The 23,473-nt window shown below is 38.3% G+C and overlaps 1 protein-coding gene across 2 annotated transcripts in view; it reads right to left on the bottom strand.

The window, feature by feature from the left end:
* PLCB1 (phospholipase C beta 1) overlaps positions 1-23,473 on the bottom strand; it is a 682,368-nt gene that overhangs the window by 161,344 nt on the left and 497,551 nt on the right. For both annotated transcript variants that reach the window (XM_060031224.1, XM_060031225.1), the window contains exon 10: positions 6,942-7,088. In XM_060031224.1, coding sequence (XP_059887207.1) covers positions 6,942-7,088 — 147 coding nt within the window. The remainder of the gene's footprint in view (positions 1-6,941; positions 7,089-23,473) is intronic.

Genomic DNA, 23,473 nt, shown 5'->3' with positions numbered 1-23,473 from the left:
GAACATAGATCCAATTGCCATGGGATGGCTTAGGCAAGTGGGAAAAGAACTTTAAGCATATACCTTACTGATTACAGGAGCCTCATCACTAGGGTATATTCATATTCTCAAATATTCTCTGTGGGAGGTAAAATACTGGTTGCTTTGGATACAAAAATGACACAAGACATCTTCCTTACCTTACCATTTAGGTAAAGAGGCACGTACAAACAAAGGAGAAGGCTCTTATGTGCCAGGGAGTTTACACCCTCACTGCACTATTACACTTCTGACTGTCATTTCTTTCTCTTTTTCCTTGCAAACAGAATAATCTATTTAGGTTCTGATATGCTTCAGGGTCCCCTCTCCAGCCCTGGGATAAATCTTAATTCTTCTCAGCCAGTCACAGTGGTTCTGTGGTCCATGCTGGTACTTATTGTAGGGCATTGCTGTATGGTGTAACTCTGGGCTACATCTAATAGGGTGTAAAGGAAAGTCTGCTGGGTGAGTTGGGGAAAACCTAACTCATACAAAGGGCCACAAGATGCGGATGTTCCCTGGGCCACATGTGGAGCTTATTTCTTACGGAGGCAATGCTCAGGGTGCACAGTCATCTTGAAATAATAAGAGGATGGGACTTCCCTGGTGGTCCAGTGGGTAAAACTCCATGCTCCCAATGCAGGAGGCCCGGGTTTGATCCTTGGTTGGGGAACTAGATCCCACATGCTTGCCGCAACTAAGAAGTCTGCATGCCGCAACTAAGAAGTCCTCATGCTGCTACTAAAAGATCCCACATGCCACAAGTAAAGATCCCACATGCTGCAACGAAGATCGTGCATACCTCAACTAAGACCCAGCACAGCCAAAATAAATACATAAATATATATTTAAAAAAAAAAGGAAAAGAAACCATAAGAGGAGCAAAAAGATAGAAAGCATCTGGGTCTCTGATGACATCAATGAATTCCTGATTTAATCAACACTCAACCACTCTGCTTCTGGACTTCTTGCTGTGTGAGGTAGTAAATTTCTTAATGTTTAAGCCATTAAGTAATAGTATCCTCTTATGCATAGCCCAAAATACCCTGGCTGTTTCAATTTACTTTCATTTTCACATGAAGAAATTAAGGCTTAGAAGACTTAATTTACTTAAAGGCAAATTGAAACTTGGTCTGTTTATTTGTTAAGCTCAACTTCTTTCCATTCTACCACCCAACTTTCATAGGTCTGTGTGTGCTTTAAACCAAAAATAAATTATAAAAAGTTGCATATGCTAAGGACTAAATGAGTAGGAGAGATGTAAAGGGAGGGAGTGACACTAAGCTTGGGTTGGTAGTGGATTGCCAAGGGAAAAACTATACCTTAAGGTATAGGAGAGGAATTGAATAATCAGATAGTTTAATTCATCAGAGGGATAACTAAAACCTCCAATCTAATGTTTTACTTCCCAAGCTGAATAAAAATGTTAATTATTCAGAGATATGTCACTTTGCTTTTCCTGAGTATACGGAGCCATCATCTCCCAAATGGTTTAGAGTATGGAAAGATTTATGAAGAGCTGAAAAAGTGTAATTGAAATGAATGCACACTGTTCAGTCCTGAGACAATCTTGTTTTGAGTCATAAGGGTAGATTCCTCAAGGAAAAACAATAACTTAAACCGTAATCACTACCTGATGGACTGCCAAGTCTATCCAAAACCCTAGAAAATGACCATCATAATTAAACATCAACTCATTCTGTGCATGTATTTCTCTCAGTGATTGGATTTTATTTTTCCTTCTGAGTGTCTTGATAGTCAACAAAGGGGCAATAATGAGCAGAGAAATAGATATAATAATAATAGCGCATTGCTAAATTGATTGGTTTTTATACTGTATGTTTAATCTTTATGGTCCCTTTGAATGCTCAAAAGAAAACATTCCAAATAATGAAGTTCTCCTTATTTGAATTTAGACTGGCATTTCTCAGGAATACTTGTTCTTAAAATGCTCCAAGAAAGTACCTAGCGTGGTCATGACTAGGGGAGGAGGGTTGATCATAACCTTAGTGTGAGTGAATCTGTAAGCTTTTTTTCCCTATATTCGAAACATACTGCAGTAGATGCCAACCTTTGTTTGAATCTAGCGTTTTAAAAACTCATTTGAATAGGAAAACTTTTCTTTTTCCACCACATACCCCTTCCGTGAAATAATGTTTCTGTAGAAAATATTTCTGCTTGTTCTGGAACTGCTTGTAAAGTATAAAATCTAACTCATTTTCTAGGTATTGATTTTAACATTTAACTGGATTTTATCGGGTTATACCTTGGTTATAATTTTATTTTATAACATTCTTAATAGGCTTTGGGAAGTTTGAATTTCTATATTTTAGATGCTTACCCAAAGGTCTCTGAGAGATAAGAGTTCTGACTCTCTATAATTAAAACAAGGACACTAATAATATCATATGAAGTAAAACCAAATTTTACCTGTTAGAAGAGGATTTTAGGCAAAACCTCAAGAACCTATATTAGAATTTATATGTAATTTTTAAAATTAATTATATGGAATTCTCCTTAGTTCCCCTGCAGAGATTTTCACTGGTATTGGGACAAGGTAATATTGTAAGAATGGAGATTTACATAATGCAAACCCTGGTATGAAAATATATGTCTCAGAAACATGAGGAAGATAAGTTTAAAAAAAAACCTTAAAGATCTGAACATAGTCTAACATAGGTAACATAGCTTTAAAAATTGAATACTTAAAAAGATGTGAATACTTTTAAGTATTACTAGAAATACTTAAGAAATTTTAAAATACTACTAGAAATTTAAAAATTGGGGAGAGAGTTGGTTTAGTTGTACAGAAATTTGGAGACAGCTCTTTGAGTTCTTTCTTCAGCAAAAAGTAGAGTGGACCGTTCTCTTTTATAGTAGCTGAAAGCTCTACTTTCTGAAAACTATTGGCCATTAATATGGTAACACCCCAAACCCAACTGACACAATGGAGCCAAGTTCTCTACCATATTTGTGCTGACCAAGTTAATCAGAGGGAGGGCAAATGAGTGACCCTGGAAGAAATTAATTGGACAAAAGTTCTTAGTAAAATGCAGTTAAAAAACAAAAAGAACCGCTGAGAAAAATTGAACAGTATTTTGTAGTTCTATTGTTTGTGTTGATATTGAACAATTTTCTTGGAACTATTATTGTGTTGTCAGTAAAGCAAATGAGTGATTATGTATAATTTGCTAGGTATCAAGATTGATATAAAAAGCACAGCTATAGAATCAAGAATTTAAATTGGAAGATAGGAGTAGAAATCTTTATGTGAATTCTTGTGCCTTAACAAGAAGAAAAATGTATCTTTTCTTGATTTGTTCACTGAAATGGTCCAGAAACAACATTCCATAGCACAGGGTTCAAATTGCTGTTACCCATATGCGTATTTTTTCACACTAAAAGGAACAAGGGATCATTGGGGGAAAAGTCTGATTCCATGCGTGGTGCAGAAAGATGAGACTGGAAGATCTTTATGTGCCAGAAAACAAGGACATTTTTCAAAGATCAATGGGTCATGTCAAGAGGAGAGAGAAGCCAGCCTGAAAAATATTTCCACTGACCAAAGCTGAGACAATTTGAACATCAAAAGGAGAATAGTGGCTGTGGTTGAGTGAACCTATGTAAACTCTGAAAACTTTGTCCATAATGATATGCAAAAAGGGAAAAATTAACATACTCTGGAAGAAGGTAAAAAGAATAGAACGTATATATACCCAGTCAGTCTTGTCATTCAGTCATTTTGGTATCATTGCCTGATTTGTTATATGGCAAATAATACAGATACTAACACATGTAAATATATTCATTTTTGGACTTAAAAAAGACTATTGGTAAAATTATTGCATAGTGTGACTTCCAGATAGATAAAACAACATGCAATGTCCAAAATTTAACTGAACATATGTTTAAGTATTTTTAAGCATTTTGGGGTCCTAAGTACAAGATAAATGCAAGATTCAATCATGTGTCAAAGTCTTTAAAGTTATATTTCTTAGGATCCTATGAAGTCAAAGATTTAGACTTTTACTTGAGGTTCTATAGACCTCCTCAAACTTGGATGAGAAAAAAGATTACATCTTTAACTCAAATCACTATGTGCAATTTAACATTCTCTTCAGTTATGAATGTAGGCCACAAATCACTGTAGTACTAGCAGGACAGTGACTTTGTTACCAGTAGAAATCACAGATATTTTCATATCATATTCCAATTGTTGCAAATATCACATGTATTATTTATACAATTTTTAAAAATTGTGTTAATAAAATATATACAATTTTATCCAAATTTGTTTTTCAATATTTGATCAAAATATTTCAATGGAAGTTTTTCCTCTTTAATTCTATGTACATTATTTTATATGTTTAACATTCTTAGAAGGGTCCATAGGCTTCACCAGACTGCCAGATACATCAATGATACCGAATAAGATTAAGGACCTCTGGGAAGGAAAAAATCCTTTACAAATGCTTAGCAATTTGAGTGGGAGCTGCAAAATTTTTGTAATAAGTCTAAGAAACTGAATCCAAGAAAGTGGGCTAAGTGGACACTCTCTTCTTGAAGCTATGAAACCTGTAGTAATTTTAAAACAGGTTAAGGGGCTTCCCTGGTGGCGCATTGGTTAAGAATCTGCCTGCCGATGCAAGGGACACGGGTTCGAGCCCTGGTCCAGGAAGATCCCACATGCCGCGGAGCAGCTAAGCCTGTGTGCCACAACTACTGAGCCTGTGCTCTAGAGCCTGCAAGCCACAACTACTGAAGCCTGCGTTCCTAGAGCCTGTGCTCTGCAACAAGAGAAGCCACGGCAATGAGGAGCCCGTGTACCGCAACGAAGACCCAATGCAGCCAAAAATAAAGACAAACAAATAAATAAATAAATTTATAAAAAAATAAAACACGGCTAAGAATATTCTGACATTCCTCCCATTGAGAGCTGTGGTCTGTGTCCCTTACCTTGAAGCTGGGTAGGTTTGTGACATTTCTGACAAATAAAGAACCTTGAAGCTGGGTAGGTTTGTGACATTTCTGACAAATAAAGAAAGAAGGGACAGTATGGAACTTCAGAGGCTAAGTGCAAAAAAGGGCAATTAAGCTTCCTCCATGTTTCTTTGGGACACTTGTTTTTGCAGCTATAAGCTGCCATGTAAGAAGTCTACCTACCCTGGGGCTGCCATGCTGTGAGGAAGCCCAAGCCACATGGGGAGGCCAATTTTAGGCAATTAGGTCAGCAGTCTTAACTGAGCCCAGCTGTTGGGTCACTAGCCCAGGTCCAGACATGTTGGTGGTGAAACCTCCAGATGATTCCAACAACCAAGCCTTTTGTGTCAACCCAGCCATTCACTTCCCAGCTGTAGCCCAAGACACCATGGAACAGAAACAAGCCATCTGCTCTGCGTCCTGTCTGAATTCCTGATATATAGAATATGGTCAAAATAAAATGGTGGCTGTCTTATGTCCCTGTGTTTTGGTGTGATTGGTTATACAGCAAGAGATGACAAGAATAGGGTTTAGGATGAGCCAGACACGAATCTAATTAGTTTTATAGCATGAATCTCTCTTAGTAGGTATGTAGTTGAAACAAAACAGGTCACAAGTAGCATAAGAACAGTCTGATTTTCATGAAGAACATGCAAGTTGCAGTTCAACTGCCTGTAGAACTCAGAGTGTATGATTCTGACAAGATGGTCTCAGATGATATGGAATCATCCTGAAATAGCTCATTCTAGCTGTCCAGGGGCCACATTGCTATCTCTGTCCAAGAGTCATTTCTATTCTAAGCTATTTTTCACCAAGTGTGGGATACCAGGCTAACACTGGATTCGATGCTAGCACAATATACATTTGTGCCTAGAGAAATGGATCCCCTTAAGGAATTCAGAAGACTGAACTGCTTATTTGCCAGAGGGCTGAACCCTGTGAAATTCTCTTGAACACTCTCATGAATACCTAGTGCCTGGACCTCCCTGCCACTATGTGCATGGCATTGCTGGTCTATCCTGCCACACAAACCACACACCCCTAGGCAATGAGCCATAAGCACATCAAAACCTCTCCCAAGGCACGGCAAGTACCTATAACTTACAGATACCAAATGACACCTCAGACTTTGGTTGCATTGTGGGTCTTAAGGTCTGGCAATCTTATATTCATTTGGGTGATGGACTGTATGAAGCAAGAAAGTGATAAGGTTTTGAAAAGTCCTTTTTTTTTAACCAGTAGGTTTTTTTTTTTTTTTACAAAGTCTTTCTAAGGCTGGTAATCAGAGAGTATTCTGCAAGAAATGTATTTTGATTATAAAAACATTTTAGTTTATTGAGATTGGTATTTATTAAAATTTTTATTCTAAACTATATTGAGATAATATATATTATATATATGTTTTAATATTTTTTTCTATTTAACAATCTACTAAAAACCATGGCAGTGCTCAATTTAGGGTCAAGTTAGGAAACGCACTCCTTTATTATAATATTTGCAACAAAGTATATATAAGATGTCACTCACAAAGAAATTTGTTTATGTCTAAAGCCCTGTGCACCTGAGCAAAATTATTAATTTGCCTTGAGTGGAAGTTATTTAGGGAAGAACTTTCCTGTAGATGAAAACAGTCCAGAGAACTATGTGGCTTTATAAGTGGCTTGAAGTCTATTGAAGAAAGAATTCAGTTATGCAAAAATTCCATTGGTCTGAAGATACCAGACATGAATACATTTTAGATGACATGAAAACTTAGGAATAGATGTGAAGAAATGATATTGTTGCTTGTGGGTGGAGCCTCTGGTCATGGAACCCCAGTTCTCAGAGGCTTTTCACAGGAAGTGAAAGGAAATACGCCTCCACTTCAGAACAACAGTAAGCAGAGGCTGGTGACATTTGGTGAGACTGGATAAAATAATTGTCAAAGAACTATGAACTTATACCTGTGAGGTAGGTGTTGTGTGAGGAATTAATGAAATAGTGAGTAAGTGGCTGAGACATATCTTCATTCAAATCCAGTTTCTCAGGTGGAACGACTCCATTTTCCTCTCCACTCAGATAGCGCATAAATCCATCCACTGATATCTGTCCTGGAGGAAATGAAGAGTTAAGAAGAATGTGAATGTATTATTTTCATGGGTTTCTGGCGTCATGTTGCTTTAACTTTTTTTTTTTCCAGAAAACTCTTGTAGCATCCAAGATGGAAGACAGTAGCCCCAATTGCAATTTAATATGGATAAACAGTAGTCTAGGATCATGCTATTTCACTACATTTATCTCCAAATGCCAGAAATAATAGAGGAAAATGTAGTTACATGAGTATCACAGACTTTCAGAGGAGTTAAATACCTGAACACCGATCTCCTGTTTTTAAATATAAGAATGCTTATCAACTTTGCGTATGGACAGCAAAATGTTATTAGTGCTTATCTCTAGGTGATAGAATTAGGAGTGCACTTCCCAATGTTCTATCATGAAAATATGTAACTTTTATAATTAAAAGAGTTATTCACAAGTGGTTTTATTATTTAAACTAAAGTGAAAATGTTTTCAAATAATGATTTTTTATCTCTAAAACAGAAAATAAAGATGACCATACTGAGGAATAAAAATTTGAATGCTCATAAAAAGGAAGGTCTTTAAAGTTCTTATTTAGAATGACTTTACTTCAAATGAAAGAAATATGACTCACACTTTAGTTAGTTTATTCAGATTGTATTTAGAATTTTTCTTCTGTTGTAATCTTTCTGAGGTGACTACTACTAAATACTGAGATAATTCTATATTAAAGTGAATTTTATGTAGTACATAGAAAGGGCCATCTTCATGATTTTGGTTCATCATCACAGTTTGTCTCTTCAACCTTAACAATCAAAGCCACAAACAAACAAACAAACAAAACAAACACAATCACCAGTGCATTTGTGAGCAGTAAAGATCTTGCTAGTAAATGTTAGAGGGAAGTAAGTTTTTTTCCTTGTTGAAAAAGTTTGTATTAATATAAAAGTGGTATATGTTTATGGAAGAAAAATTAGGAAATAAGATGAACAGAGAGGAAAAGTAGAACTTTTCTGAACATGCCTAACTCTTCCTTCAGAGACAATTACTATTAAAATCTTGTTGTATATGCTTCCAGAAAAAAAAAAGTGTGTATGCATGTGTGTGTGTAATTCTTTTATGAAACTGCAATCCTATATATCTGTATATGATTTAGAAACTTTTGTTTATATTAACTGAACAATATATTATGAACACTGTCATATAATTATATAACATTTACATTTTATATATTATAAAATATATAGCCATCACATGATTAAGTAATATTCCATTATCTTTGGAGTTGTCTCTCATTTTTCACTAGTATAAATGACATTGTATGGAATACTCTGGTAGTTGAATCTCTGTACAAACTTTTAATTATTTCCTGAGAATGAATTTCCAGAAATAGAATTGCTGGTTCAAAGACTATGCATATTTTTAAAGCTTTTACTACACATAACCAATTTGCTTTCTGTTAAAGTTCTAGCAATTTACTCTTTCACTAGTGGTTTGCCTTCTCTTCACCCCTATGCCAAACTCATAGGTAAAAACACGATATCTAATAATTCTAATTTTCATTGATTTGAGCATTATTTATTCTTGAATGGTAAGAGATGTGTCATCTGCAAATGGAAAAGCTAGCACTACTGTTTACCCACAGTGTAAATCTTTTTACATTCAATAAGCTTCTCAAAATAACTGATGAGTATGTTCTATAATTCTGGAAACATTATAGCTAAATCACCTTTAATATTTTCCAGGAATAAATAAATAGAAAAAAATTTGGTTATTGGCTTTTGACGAGTGGAGCTGTATCTTACAAAAAGAAAAATCTTATAGATGCCATAGTTTATACCTCCAAATAACCATCATCTACCAAGGTGATGGTTCCAATCATGCTGTCATTGATGAGAACACTTTGGTTATTGCCTTTGAAACCTTCTTTTGAAATTCATTTATGGTGGAATGCATATACTCTTTCAGACTGGTTTCAATTTTTGGAAACAAACCAAAGTCAGTGCCTCTTAGGGCCAAAGTTATCTCAATAGATAGCTTTCAACAATATTTTGGAGCATAAAACATTTAGAGATAAAGTATTTTTAAAAAAAATCTGATTTCTTCATCGTCTTCCTTTTCGTTCCTTTCATCGGTAGGAACGAAAATCATAGAGCAGGTATACAAAAGATGAAGATCTGAGATGCTTAAATTAAGCTTTAGAAGCCAGGTGGCCCGTCCTCTCGAGCATCAGTGTTACTGGAGTCCCGGGTCCTGGGTATTTCCATGCTTTGGCACTCGAGAGCTGGCACTTTTTAAAATAGAAAAATGGGTGTTATTTTATTTACTTTGTTGTTAAGTGACTTTCAGTCTTCTGTTTGAGGTTTGGGGTGATCCTTCATCTGCATTGTGGACAATTATCATTTTATTCTGATTTATCGCCATCTTGTCACCTTATTCTCAAACGAGTGTCTATTCCTCCCTCCCTCTTTCCCTTCCTTCTCCCATCTCTTTACCTTCCACTCACTTAACAAACATTTATTGAACGCCTGCAATGTGATGAATACACAGAAAAATAAAGCAGAGCAAAGCACAGACTATGCCTTCAAAGAGCTCATAATCTAATAGAAAATAAGACCATTCACCCCTTGAACAGCAGGCATGCGCTCCTCCAGAGCAGGATGTGTGTTTCTATCTTTGTCATCCTTGGAATATACCACAATTCTCTGTGCACTGTAGCTGTAAAATCAGCACTTACCTTTGACAATTAGTGATTCAAAAGAGAAAATAAATGGTTTTGAAACTGGGAGATCACTAAAGATGGCATAATTTTGATTCTTTTATCTGATTAGGTCAAATCATATGAAATTATTAATATTTGGTGTTTTTAACCTATGCAAATGACAGTTTCATACATCACAATTTCTAACCACAGCTGTTCCTCAAAGGACAGGCAATAAATGCAAGTGGCTTTAGGGGCCAACAAAAGAAAGTAATGTGACTCCTGGAATAAAGTGTACCCAAGGAAAACTCACAAGTATATGCTCCTTCTAAAGGCATGCAAATGACAGCAATACAATATGGTGTGACCAAGACATACCATCTTTATGGTGCGGGTGGAGGCTGTGTTTGTGTCTGGTATCTTGGGAATAAATATCCCTTGGTGTGATCAGCAACTTTTAAAAGCAATTAAAACAAAACATATGCCAATATGGCATGGATGACAAATTAATTCTAATTTTAGCATGGATTTCCATTATATTGTCTCTAGTGCCTTCCGGGCACGTGTGTTGAGAAAGATTCTGAACCACGCTTGTGAATAATTTTGATGTCGGTCATGGAATGCATGACAGAAAAGTGGGGGTATGCAAGCTATATATTTGTTATTCTCAAACCAGGATATTATAATTTAGTTATGCTCTGCAACATGCCAAAGAACATGTGTCAAAGTTTTATTTGATTCATTAATGAGAAAATCAGGATGACGACAAACCCATTTCAAAGAAGCCTATGGGATATTGATACATACATATATGTGTGTCAGCAACCTACCCCCCAAACCTATTAAAATATTGCTAAATTGAATATAAACTTGCTTAAAGTCCTATAGGTCAATTAATATAATCTTTGGGTTACCTTCTCTACCTTTACTATTTCCTAGGAGTCAAAGATTTTAACAGAGTTTTTAGCATAGATTAAAATTAGTAAAAACAAGAGTTAGGTGAATCAGTGTTTGTAAGCTTTATTTACAATGAATTGTATCAAATAATTTAAAAATCCCCAGCTGAGGAATTTACCTAACTTTGAATAGGAACAATATATGAGTTTGGAGGACAGTTCAGAATATGATTGTAGACTGCAAGTAGGCAGAGCAACTTTTCAACCCCAAAGCTTGCCTTGCTAACTAAAGGAGCAAATGTGCAAGACTTTGATATATCAAATGACTAGGCAGAGATATGTCAAAGTCAAGAAAAGCCAATGAAAAAGTAAAGATCAGGAGTTGGAAGTTTATAAGTTGCAAGGCATCAGCTGAGGGGTCAAGAGTTCATTTGCAAAAATGTAGATGTTTTTGGCATAATGAATTAGCCTAAAAATATAGTTCTGACCAGTAAAGGCTTTTGGACGAAAACAGACCCTTAGAGGATTTTCCTTTGTTGCATGTAACCTACAGCTGGAATACTGTTGTTGCTGTTGACTTAAATGCATCAGTACTTTTCCACCAACCCGTCACTGTTTTTGCGAAACTGCTTAAGATTTTTTTTCAGGTCCACTGAGGTACATAGAAAAATGAAAAGCCTTAAGAACTAAGATGGGGAAAACACTGTTTTTCTAAACCAGTCAATTTAGTAACAGTACAAGAAATGCGGCTTCCATTCCTGCCAGCAGTAATTGATCAGCGACAAACTCTTCAACCATAGGATGAGAAAACTAGATGGGCTCTTATGTCTCTTTCAGCTCTAAAGTTCTATGAATTCAAGTGGTTTAATACACTCTGGATGATTACCAGCTAAATTAAAACAAAATGTCCATATTAGAATGAGATTATGAAACATCAAACCACAATTAAAAGCAATGTGATGATTTTCTGGAATAAAAACAACAGGAAGAAAAGTTAAGTTCAGAAGGATAATACCAGCTGACAAAGGCTAAAAATAAAGTCCCTTCTATATTTTCTTAATAAAAGACTGATATGCTTCCAAGTGGACATGCCACTCATATAAAGACACCTAAAGATCTTTATAAGCATTTATATTATTTGAACCACTTAGAGCCAAAGTAGGAAAAATATAAGTCTCAAGGAATGGAGAAAACACTGCTCTATGAAGCTTTTTCGTTCAAAAGAAGTTCTAGTGTATATTGAAAAAAGAAGGCTGGTGGTCAAATGTGAAAAGATCTGACTTCAATGGGGAGGAACCATCTTCAAAGGGACACGAGAGGAAAGTGGCATGACAAAATGATGGTCCCAATGGCCATTTATATGGCTTGTCATTTTTCAACAATATCTTTGCTGCAGAGAAGCTCTCAAATGTCAGGCAGCTGTACACATATACCATGGCCAGGAACTGTACCTCTGCCTCCTTCTGCCTCTCTCCTTCCCCTGGGGTAGATGATGACTGAGGCTCCACTTGTGTCCTCTTGAAAATGTCAGGAAGACAAAAATTTGAAATTTTGTTGTGACAAAATGAGACCTCCCAGGGATGCTTTTAAATCTTGCTGTATATCCAGGGACATAGAGCTGGATGCATTTCATGCTTACAAGTGCATGCCAAGGCCTTTGAATATATACTGGGGAACAAGCTACTCCCTTGCCTTCTTTAAACCTGGGACCATCCTATGGGCCTTGGGAACAATTAATTTATCTTTATATTTTTGGCTGTGTCGGGTCTTAGTTGCAGCACGTGGGATCTTCGTTGAGGCATGCGGGATCTTTTGTTATAGTGCACGGTCTCTTCGTTGTGGTGCAGGGGCTCCTCTCTAGTTGAGGCACACGAGCTCAGTAGTTGTGGCGCGTGGACTTAGTTGCCCTGTGGCACATGGGATCTTAGTTCCCCAATCAGGGATCAAACCCACGTTCCCTGCATTGGAAGGAAGATTCTTTACCACTGGACCACCAGGGAAGTCCCAGGCCTTGGGAACAACTAAGAAGAGGAGGATCTGTGTCCAGAAAAGGGAGCTCTGGAGAACAGAATGGAACAGTCTAAAGAGGTTTATGGACTGGTTCTCCCATTTTCTCAGGTCCTGACCCCTTTTATTAATTGACTTCTTGAAACCTACTTCCAACAGAACTTTCCAGCTTGACCTCATGTTCCAGGCATCTAAGAAAAGATGTTTCAGCTTAAGTCTCTCCAGGAAGAAGACACAGTTATCTAAACCTCTTTGCAATATGTTCAGGCACAACTGTTCTCCCAGTTTCATTTACTTGATGAAGCCTTTCCTAGAGTCTTATGACCTAATCCAATTTAGATTAATCAATTAACATTTTTTTAAATTCTATTCTTTGTTGAATCTCTTTTATTTTTTGTAAACCGCATCTTCCTCCTTCATAGTTAGCTTTTCATTTCAGTGGGAGCACATTTGTCAGTAGCTTCCTGAGAAAGGGTTCCTGAGTGTTAAGTGTTTTGAGCCTTGTACGTCTAAAAATGGCTTTATGACATTTGCATTCTTTATTGCTAGTTTATCTGGGTATAATATTGTAGGTTAAGAAAATTTTCTTTTAGATTTTTGTGAGAAAAGTTGCTTCATTGTCTTTTAGCTTCTAGTGGGCTGTTAAGAGATTTGAAGAATTACTATTTCATCATCCTAAAAACATATGTGGCCTGTTTTTTTATTTTGTCTCTTTGGAAATTTCTAGCATCTTATTAAGTTCCAGTTTCTGGAAACTTCACAATGATGTGCTTTGGTATAGGTTTATTTTTATCCCCTGTGCTGGACACTCTTGAAGCCTTTGTAGTCTGAAAGCTATTATTCTTCTATTTGGAACATTTTCATAAATTATCTTGGGGCTTCCCTGGTGGTGCAGTGGTTGAGAGTCCGCCTGCCGATGCAGGGGACACGGGTTCGTGCCCCGGTCCGGGAAGATCCCACATGCCCCGGAGTGGCTGGGCCCGTGAGCCATGGCCGCTGAGCCTCTGCATCCAGAGCCTGTGCTCTGCAATGGCAGAGGCCACAACAGTGAGAGGCCTGAGTACCGCAAAAAAAAAAAAAAAAAAAAAAAAAAAAAAAATTATCTCTATGCTAATTTCTGTTCTCTTTCTTCTGGAATATTATTTGATCAAATTTTACATTTTCATATATTCTCCCTCCAATTTTTCATTTTATTTGTTTGCTCTACTCTCTGGGAGCTTTCCACACCTTATTTCCAACCCTTCTTTGAGTGTTTTGTTTCTGCTACCCTCTATTTAATGTCTAAGAGCCAGTTTATGTTCTTTGACATTTCTTCAAAAAATAGCATTGTTATTTTTTCAGTGGTTCAATATGTTTTATTATCTTTCTAAGGATATTAATGATATATGTATATTTAGAATTTTCTTCTCACTACATAGTCATTGTTTTCCTTAAGGTTACTTTTATTTTTGCTTACTTCTACTTTTTAAGTAAGTTTTCCTCATATGTCTAGTGATTTTTAATTGCCTGTTCATATTTCAAATGGGTGGACTAAAAAGCTGATTGGACTATTCAAAGCATCTGTATATCTGAATATGAACATGCAAAGTGTAAGAGTTAATAAGGCCTCATTGTAGAGGGATCAGTCTTTGTCTCTTTGGAGTAAGCCCTAATGTCAATACCTTTAGTTCTTTCTTCTTGAGCCGATCAAGTCCTGAGAGAAGATCTGTTTAATCACTTGCCAGGAAAATAAAGGCCTGGATGCCAGCCTTCCAGAGCCAAATGGGGGAAGGGGCAGAATGTTTACAATCACTTTATCTCTTTGCTTTCAAATACTATCCCTGACTTCACCTGGGATTGTGTTATCCTCAGACCCTCTGCTTTCTTGTCTCCAGAAGGGAAACCTTTAGTTTTCTCCCAGGTGGGAGACTATTCCTTAAACAGCTGTCAACCAACCCTCCTTATTCTAGGCTGTAACTCTAAACCTATGATCAGTTTCCTCAGATGTGTTATAGCTGTAAACCTATAGATCGTTGCCAAAATTGTGTAATTATTGTCTCTTACCCTATTATATCCACCCTTGCCAGATTATGCCTTAAAAAAATACAATGCAATTTTAGTGTGGTTTCAACAGAGAGTTTAATTAGTTGAATACGTCTAGACTATTCATTCTATTTATCCTGATGATCCATGATTTCTCTACTATACCAGACTGCAGAAGTTTGTTGATTAAGTTAAAAAAATCAGATTTCACATGCTTTATCCTTTTGATCCTACTATTTTTAGGTAAAATAAATCAGATGGGAGAAACTGAAGGTCTTCTGCTATAGACCTGCTTTGCCTGGTCAGGGACTTATCGTGGATCTCCTTGGTTGTCTTTCATTCAAATCTTTTTGGTGAGAAGTATGCAGTGACTAATACCTCACCATAGATGGCACTATATGGATAATTTGTCAGTCAAGTTTTCCTTGCTGTGTCTTTTCCCAGGTAGAATGTAGTCAGTCACAGAGGCAGCCAGAGCTCCCAGGTATTTATCAGGCGGGAGTATTTAACAGACAAAATATTTCCTCCCTTATACTTTCCAAGACCCTCTCACTCTTCTCCAATACAGGCAGCAACACAGCATTCTAATTTTGTCTCAGGGAATGGAGGGATGGAAGAGAAGGGAGAACTTAAGAGTACCTTTTCGGCTTGGTTCTGAGGGCACTCTTCTACAAAGGCTTCCTTGTCCCCAAGCCTAGGGGAAATCCCAAGTCCTGAAGAGAGAAGCCTGTGGCTCCTTTCTAGGAGATGGTCTAGAAAGTTCCAAGCCCTGGTGTTCCCCAGTGGCTGGAACAGAAGGAGAGTTTTATCTTTACTCTCTCCCTCTGCCTAGTCCCTGGCAGAAGCACTAATCAGACAGTATTAAATGTCTAAAGCCATCAAAATAGAAATAGGGGACTAAGATAATTCACAACAGAACAAATCAATCCTTAAACAACGAAAGAGCTGATTGTCCTTCATGACACTGAAATGACAAGTTACCCGCCCTGTCAATACTTTCTCCTTCTAACATCTTTGCTCAGCAATGCTAGAATTTCTTTTGAAATTCACAAGTAAGAAGTTTATCTGAAATAAATCCATAGCCCTCACCTTCTACCTAGAAGCTTATGAAAGTGACTTTCAATAAGGTTGTGTAACAAAAGCTGATGCTCCTTATTGCACAGATGAGCCTGATGGCAAGTCCTCAGCACCAGACTCTCACATGACGCTTTACATGGGCTCTGTGACCAGGAAAGGGAAAAGGACAGCAGGGCATGGTCACAAGCTAATCTCTAAACAGAATTCATGGCACATTACTAAAGTGACTAGAAAGTTTTGAAAGTCAGGCTCTTTCCTGTTCAGTGTGTGTTTTTTACTGGGATGGTTACCTTGGAAATGACCTCATCATGGCATCAAAGCACCAACATGGAACTGCTACCTCGTTCGTCCTAAAAGCAGATGTAAGGTAACAGTGGCGAAGTGCTAAAGTGAAAAATAATTCTGTGGAGAGTCAAAGAAAGAAAATGTGGCTGGCTGTGTCTACAAACACACTACTTTAAAAAAAAAAAAAAGAATGGATTCTGACTTGAAAGGAAGTATATTTATACATGTGCAAGCAGGATGGTAAAGGAAGAGAGAGCCAGCCTTTGAAGAGCTTCATGAATTTAGTCTATCTCCCATATGTTATTTTATAAGCCTTTATATACTATTTACTATATGCAAATATTAACTCATTCTATCCTCATAATAACTCTATGAAGTGGGTACTACTTTTATGCTTATTTTATGGGTGAGAAACTCAAGTAGCTTGCCCAAGATCACATGGCTTACAAGTGGATAAAATGGGATTTGAACCCAAAGTCAGGCTTTGTGTTCCATGCCATTAACTACTATGCTATCCTGCTGTACAGCACATAATCTAGTACTAGGAGAAGGTAAATCATAATCTTCATCATCATCACCATCATCATCATCATAACAGGAAGAGCTAGCAGTACCTGAGCATTGACCATGTGGCAGGCACAGAAATCCTATAAGAGAGGTACTTTTTACTTCCCATTTTCAGATGAGCAACCTGAGGCTTAGAGAGGTAAGCAACTTTTCTAAGGTCACAGGGGGTACTCAGTGTGAGAGCTGGATCTGGAGGTGGTGCCAGGGCAACGGGAAGGCAGATGGTGGTGAGTGCGACCGATGATGTTTATCCACATAACTTTCCCAGCACTGGCCTGGATGAGGAACAAGGATGATGAAAGGAGAGGATCCTGCCTCTGTAGCCGTTGGCTTCCATTGAGGCAATGTGGATTAGTCCTAAAAATAGCCCTGAATGTGACCAAGGAAGAGCTTTTTCCCATGATTTACTTATCTCTTTAAAACGTGTGACTTTAATCTTTTTGTTAAAAGAAGCTGGACTCAGGCAGGACAAATGACCCATCTAGTAGAGGCGTGAGGATTAGCTCTTTGATTTGGATTTGTCTATCAAGATCTAAAATTCTTTTCCAGACTCAATTTACATTCTAATCTCCACAAGTAATTCAAAGGCACCCTCTAACATTTTTATTCTCCAATCCATGAGTCTAACTTGTAGGAAGAAAAATAAAATACAACGAAAAAAATGTGTTATGCCAATGTGAGGACAACAGAAATGCCAAACAGAAAATATGACATTGTTTTGTGGGTTTTGCAAAAAAAAAAAAAAAAATGCAGGTTACCTTTTAAAAGGAATAGCCAAACACATGCAAATAACATCTTTCAAAGCCTGGAAGCACAGAGAAGTCTTGACAAATTATGCCTTGGAAGACAGATGGCCTATAAATCCTTACAGAATCATCACACAGTTAGGATGGGCAAACTGAACAATGTGCCTGCCAGCTAGCATGGCCACCAGCCTCACTTTGCTGAGCCAAATGCCAATTAGGCAGGATCTGGCACTCACATGTTTGGATGTCACTGGGATTAGGCGGTTGAGAATCCATTCATCACCATTCAATCCTCAGTCCTAATGTAATGATACCAGGGCATGTTGGAAAGCTACTGGTCCAATGGCTTAGCACCTCCTAAAATCACTTCCAAGCACAGCTCTGAGAAGGTATTTCCCTGGCTCACATTTATTCCTGGTGCTTTGACCCTTATGTGAGTTCTGCTAGACAGTAAGTGCAGATGGCTCTCATATCCCAGGGCTCACCAAAATCTATTTGCCTGCTTACAGAAATAATCTATAAAATGTTCCCTTTTCAATTCTCTTTGCTTGGGCACAGACTTTCCTATTATATTTGCCAGTTAACTGTGTTTTTGTATAGTGTATGAACTTTGCTGGTTTCTTTGCCTATTTTATCCATTTCTTCTCAATCCTGGAGTTAGTATATTCTATACATGTTCTCAGGCATTATTATGTTATCTTAGGCTGAAAAGTGTCATGCATTCTTATTCCATCTTGATTGCAAAGCTGTTCAATTACCATAATTATGTACAAATACAAGTCCAAGATATCGTGTAATAATCTCTACTAAATGAATACGTGCTCTTCTCAAAAGCCTTTGCAGATCAACCCCACGACCCAGCTGTCCTGGCTTTTTGTGGCCCTGTAGTTCTCCCTGTATTCAGCTGAACTTGTTCATGTGGTTTTGTGTGAAAGTTCTTAATAATAGCACCTAACTTTGATTTAGCACTTTCCCTTTTTCAAAGTATTCTCACATCTGCAATTTATTTACATCACACTGTTCTGTTTGGTAGGTAAGACAGCATTTTATTATTTAACAGGACAGATAAACTTTGACCCAGTGAGATTAAACAGTCCTTTTAAGTTGACATGGCTAGATAAAAACAGAATCCAGATTGGTACCCTACTCTCTTAAACATGGGCTTGGAGTCTTTTTCACTAGATGTAGGTAACGGCTGATTGATCATTTAGGGCTAGAGGTTCTCAGAGGGTAGGGAACAAGTCTGTCGCATTTTATTAGTGCACCATCACATTGTTCCATGAGAGGAGACCCTTCACAATGGTTCTTGACCATAACACAAAGGAGAGAAAAATGTTCTAGATCCTTAACGAGAATATCATGTTCCTTGGGTAAGATGGACATTAGTTTTGCCCAGGACTGAGAGATGATGCAACATTTAATGGTTGCCTACCGTTCCTCATTCTCACCTCCTAAATTGCCCTACTGGTGCTACCTGGAATCACCTTTCAAATAAACTCTTTATATTTGGATTCTTCTCCCAGGGTCACTGCTGGGGGAAGCTAAACAAAGGCAAGTAGTGTAAGCAGCTAGGTTAGGGAGAGTCCCTGGAAAAAGAGAACCAGGCATGGCTTTCTTGACATAAGAGAACCCATTTTGGTCTAAGCCATTTAGTGATCTAAGACTGGCCACAATGCCCCTTGAACAGGTCTCAGGAATCAACGATATTAAGGGAACAAAGGAATGCAGGAACAAAGAAAAGGCAGTCAAAGAGTAGTGCAATGATAAAGCGGAGTCCTAGTTCCTCCTCAAGGGATATACATAATAATAATGTATCTTTGAGTTCTGCAGGAACTAAGGGCCCCTCTCAGGTGGAAGATGGAATTGTGATGTTGACCCTCCTGACTTCAATCAATTAAAGCTTGGACTCTCTCGATTTTTGCCTCAATTTTATGCTGAATTCTCACCTGCTCTAGCCTCTTCATGAATATGCAAGTACTCTTAGCTTAAAACTTCCCCAATTTTGCTGTTAGGGGAGACACTGCTTTAGAAAAGATCCCCGACGTTCTCCTTATTTGCTGCAAGTAATAATCCTTCCTTCTCCCGATCTTTGGCTTGGGTGTGTCTATTGGCTCAATACCCACCAAGAGGCGAACCCAGTTTTTAGGTAACAGTAACAACATTAATAAGAAGCATTTTGGACTCCTTTCCTACACGTAAGGTAGGGTGTTAGGTGAGAAATTTAATTTTTTCAAACATCCTCAGTTAAGTCTTCCTCTTAAAATCGTGCCATCCCTACTCTGCAGGTAATTTTGCTTTTGCAACTGGAGTCCTACAGACTGCAGTGGTTCACACAGGGCTCCTAGAATCTCTATAATGAATGAATGAAATTATTGGTCATTCTCAGCTTCCCGACATTTCACCCATTGCCACGGTGCATTTTTCAGCTTTCCTGTGAAGTGTTAGGTTAGACAGTCTACCCCTCACCTCATCTGGCTTCCTTGTGGTCACCATATGTTTTGCATGGAGTTGATTCTCTCTGCATTCAATCAGCTTCCTTCCCGCTTATTTGGTGTAAAATCAACTATCAACAAAACTCAGCTCTGGGAAAAGCAGATGTTGGGGTCCAATGCCTTGGCTTCCTGGCTTTTCTGCAGCACAGTGCAAGCTGCTAAGCCGCTCCTTCTAACTGAGCCATAGCCTGCCCCCGACCCCTGCTGGCAAGGGAAAAGGTGTAACAATCAGTGATTATTAATGCTTTGTTCTGATGGGAGGTTACCTCTAGGAGAAAATAGCCATTATCTGCTTTGTCCCATTAGTTCTCACCCACAACGGCAAGGCATCTTGGGAAGGTATAGTCTGATGAGGGAAAGAAGTTTTAAAAACACTCAACAGACTGGGGTGGATTATGCTACCAAGTTCACTCCTGCACCTCTTTAAAACTTGCATTTGTTTTTGTCTTTATATATATATGTTTTTTTGTTTTTTTTTTTTCCTGCCTGGTTGTTTTCTGAACAAAAGCCATTTCAGCTTTGAATGGACATGGTTGTGGCTTTCTGGTTAGAGCTGTAATTCTGAGTGGACACTGAGGTCACAGAAAGAAAGGATGCAACAGAAAAAAACCAGGACTCCTGGGCCAGGCATTTGTTTTCCTCAAGCCCAGTTCCTCCCTCCTGGGAAAGGAGGAAATGCAATCAAGAAAGGAAATTCAAGGAAGTTATCAAGCCAACTGATGAACAGTGAATTCATAATGGCTATCTTTTTTTTTTTTTTTTTTTTTGCGGTACGCGGGCCTCTCACTGTTGTGGCCTCTCCCATTGCGGAGCACAGGCTCTGGACGCGCAGGCTCAGCGGCCATGGCTCACGGGCCCAGCCGCTCCACCGCATGTGGGATCTTCCCGGACCGGGGCACAAACCCGTGTCCCCTGCATCGGCAGGTGGACTCTCAACCACTGTGCCACCAGGGAAGCCCCATAATGGCTCTCTTGAAAATAATTTTTTTTCATTTTTGCCAGTCTCAAATACTTCAGAGAAGTCTATGAATAAACAAAACACAGAGTTAAGAGGAGCTTGGAATATACTCACAGATGCTAATGTCATTCTTCTAATACTAGAGTAGCTTTTTGGCAGCTTTCTTAGTGTAGTAACTTAAGATATGAAAAGAACTGGCTACATCATACAGCTTTCATCTGTCTTTGTCTTTTGGGAAGAAAATCTATCTCATTTGAGGTGCCTCTGTTCACTCATTTCTGTTCTTTTATTTCTTTTATTGCTACACAGGTCATCTATACAAAAATATTTAAACAGATGCCACCTTAATGGTGAGGCAGATCATTAGGCCAGTGAATATCTCCTTCAGATGTATGGTTTTTAAACTGAGCATCTCGAATCTCCTGGGGTTTGGGCAGAAGTGCCTGCAGAGAATGGGATGGAACAGGAGAATAAACGGGAGTAGGGCAGCCATCACCAGCTACAATGCAGGCTCTGCTCATTCAACCAAAACAGTGCTTCTAACGGTTCTTCCTACACATTGACCAATCCAATGAGACATTGTGAGAAGAAACAAACACAAATAAAAGGATGCTATGTCAAGGACAGTCTGAAAACCACTGCTGTGGATGCAAACTGCTAACTTCTAAAGAGTTGACATTGCATTTTTTGAGCAAGGCCTAATGGAGGGCTCCACGTGGGAATCTGGAGTGGTGCAAAGAACTGGGACACAGAAAATATAGTCCTACTCTCAACATTGTCACTTAGCTGCCTCTTCTATGACCTGAGAGTTGGGACTAAATGGTTAAGTCCCTTGTAGACAGGAGATCCTGTGATTTTGAGGCTACCAGCCAGGACTTCAGGATGGTAACAGCTAAGATAACGTGTGACATGTTGGAAGGGATGAGCCATGGGCACAGCACTTCCATTTTTTTTTTTTTTTTTTCTCTCAATGCTCAGCTACTCTGACCTTACCCATCTTTCACTTTAGATTCTGTTAAGGCCACTTATTGAGAAATGCTTGTCTTAGTTTTGGTTCTTCTAAAAGTGGGCTTTGAGATAAGGATTTGAGTGCAAGCAGCTTATTTGGGAGATAACCCAGGAACTAACAGTAGGGGAGTGGAGAAAAGAGAAGGGAAGAAAAGGCAGCAAATAGAGGGAACCTTATCAAGCAGGTTGCAGTTGTGGGAAACGGGCTCATTCATACATGGGAACTCTGGGAGAATGTGAAGAACACGTATCAGAAATGTCCCACACAAGAGGCAAGGAAGAGCGGTACTACCACCTGACTGAAAATTACTCCTGGGGCCATGAAGTCCTGGAAACTTGTAAGCTGGCTGTGGTTGGGCCGAGAGAAAGTCCCAGAGATTTGCAGAAGATGCTGTTGACTGTGTTGGAACCATGTATGCCGAGGGATACAGGATAAGCACTGATGTTTGCTAGAACTGGTATCATCCCATTTTACAGATGAGGAACCTGAAGTTCAAGCAAGTCAAGTCACTTGCCTGAGGTTAACTGGCTTAACCATAACACAGTGCCAGTCTCTTTCCTTAATTACGGCATGTTTGATGTCTCAAGAATGCATAATACACATTAATAAAAATAATCATTATTTTTTATAACTTCTACCTAGTAAAGGGAAATGGTGTTGGGAAAATAATGATTTTAAAAACTCTGTTAGGAAAATTAAGTGATAAAGTAAAGAGTAAGATTCCAGTGTAAATCTTTACATTTTAAATTATAATTATAATTCCATTTTAATAAAAATGTAGATAAAATATTGATGAGTCAGAAACGAACATTTGTGCACAGATATGACTCACCATATTTTTTCAGGTTTCATCACCAAATGAGTCTAATTTTTTATTAATTGCAATAAGTAAAATAAGCCTGTTAGCCAAGAGACAGCAGCATTCAGAAATGCCTCTGCCCAGTGCTCTGAATCTCACTTCCAGACTCATAAATAATTTGGCACAAATGCCAATTCTCATTTTTCATTAGTTCAGGTCAACAAGGGTTCAATAGCCAACAATTAATACATGCAACCTTCTTATCATAAGAAACTTACTTAATTCTCCCAGAAATTCTCTCAGAATATTTTCAAAGATCAGAAAACTAGGGGGTGGAACTGGTCAAAGAGATTAAATGGCTTCCTAAGGTAAGGTAAACAGAGATGATGGATTGTTGATTTGTGACCAGTTTTAGTGGGATCTGCTGTTTTTATCTGCCTGGTGACTAGTCCTCCTCTTTCTAGGTACACACCCCAGGTGAATTTCAGGGAACCACCTCTCTCCCACTGTCAGTCCACATGGTTCAGGTAGCTGACTCCTTATTGGCTCTAGGGAGAGTCATGTGACCAAAGTCTGTCCAATTGGTACATTCCATCCTCCAGGCCACAATGATCCTAATTCAGGAGTGGTCCTGGGTGGCTTAAGCCATGTTCTGGTTTCTGGTATTTTGATGGAACTATGAGATTGGTAGGCCTGGAGCTGCTGTTGGCTTTCTTGTCACTTCAGAAGAGTCTGCCCAAGAATTACAGCCAGTGCAGAGAACATGATGGGAGATGACAGGTCTTGATGACATCATTTGAGCCCCTGGATGTAGTCATGCCTGAAGTCATTAACACCCTCACTTTTTGCTTATATGTA

Source organism: Delphinus delphis, chromosome 15, assembly GCF_949987515.2.
Source record: "Delphinus delphis chromosome 15, mDelDel1.2, whole genome shotgun sequence".
NCBI classification, from domain to species: domain Eukaryota; kingdom Metazoa; phylum Chordata; class Mammalia; order Artiodactyla; family Delphinidae; genus Delphinus; species Delphinus delphis.
Note: the sequence above shows the minus strand (reverse complement) of the source record. Positions and strands in the feature narration are given on the sequence as shown.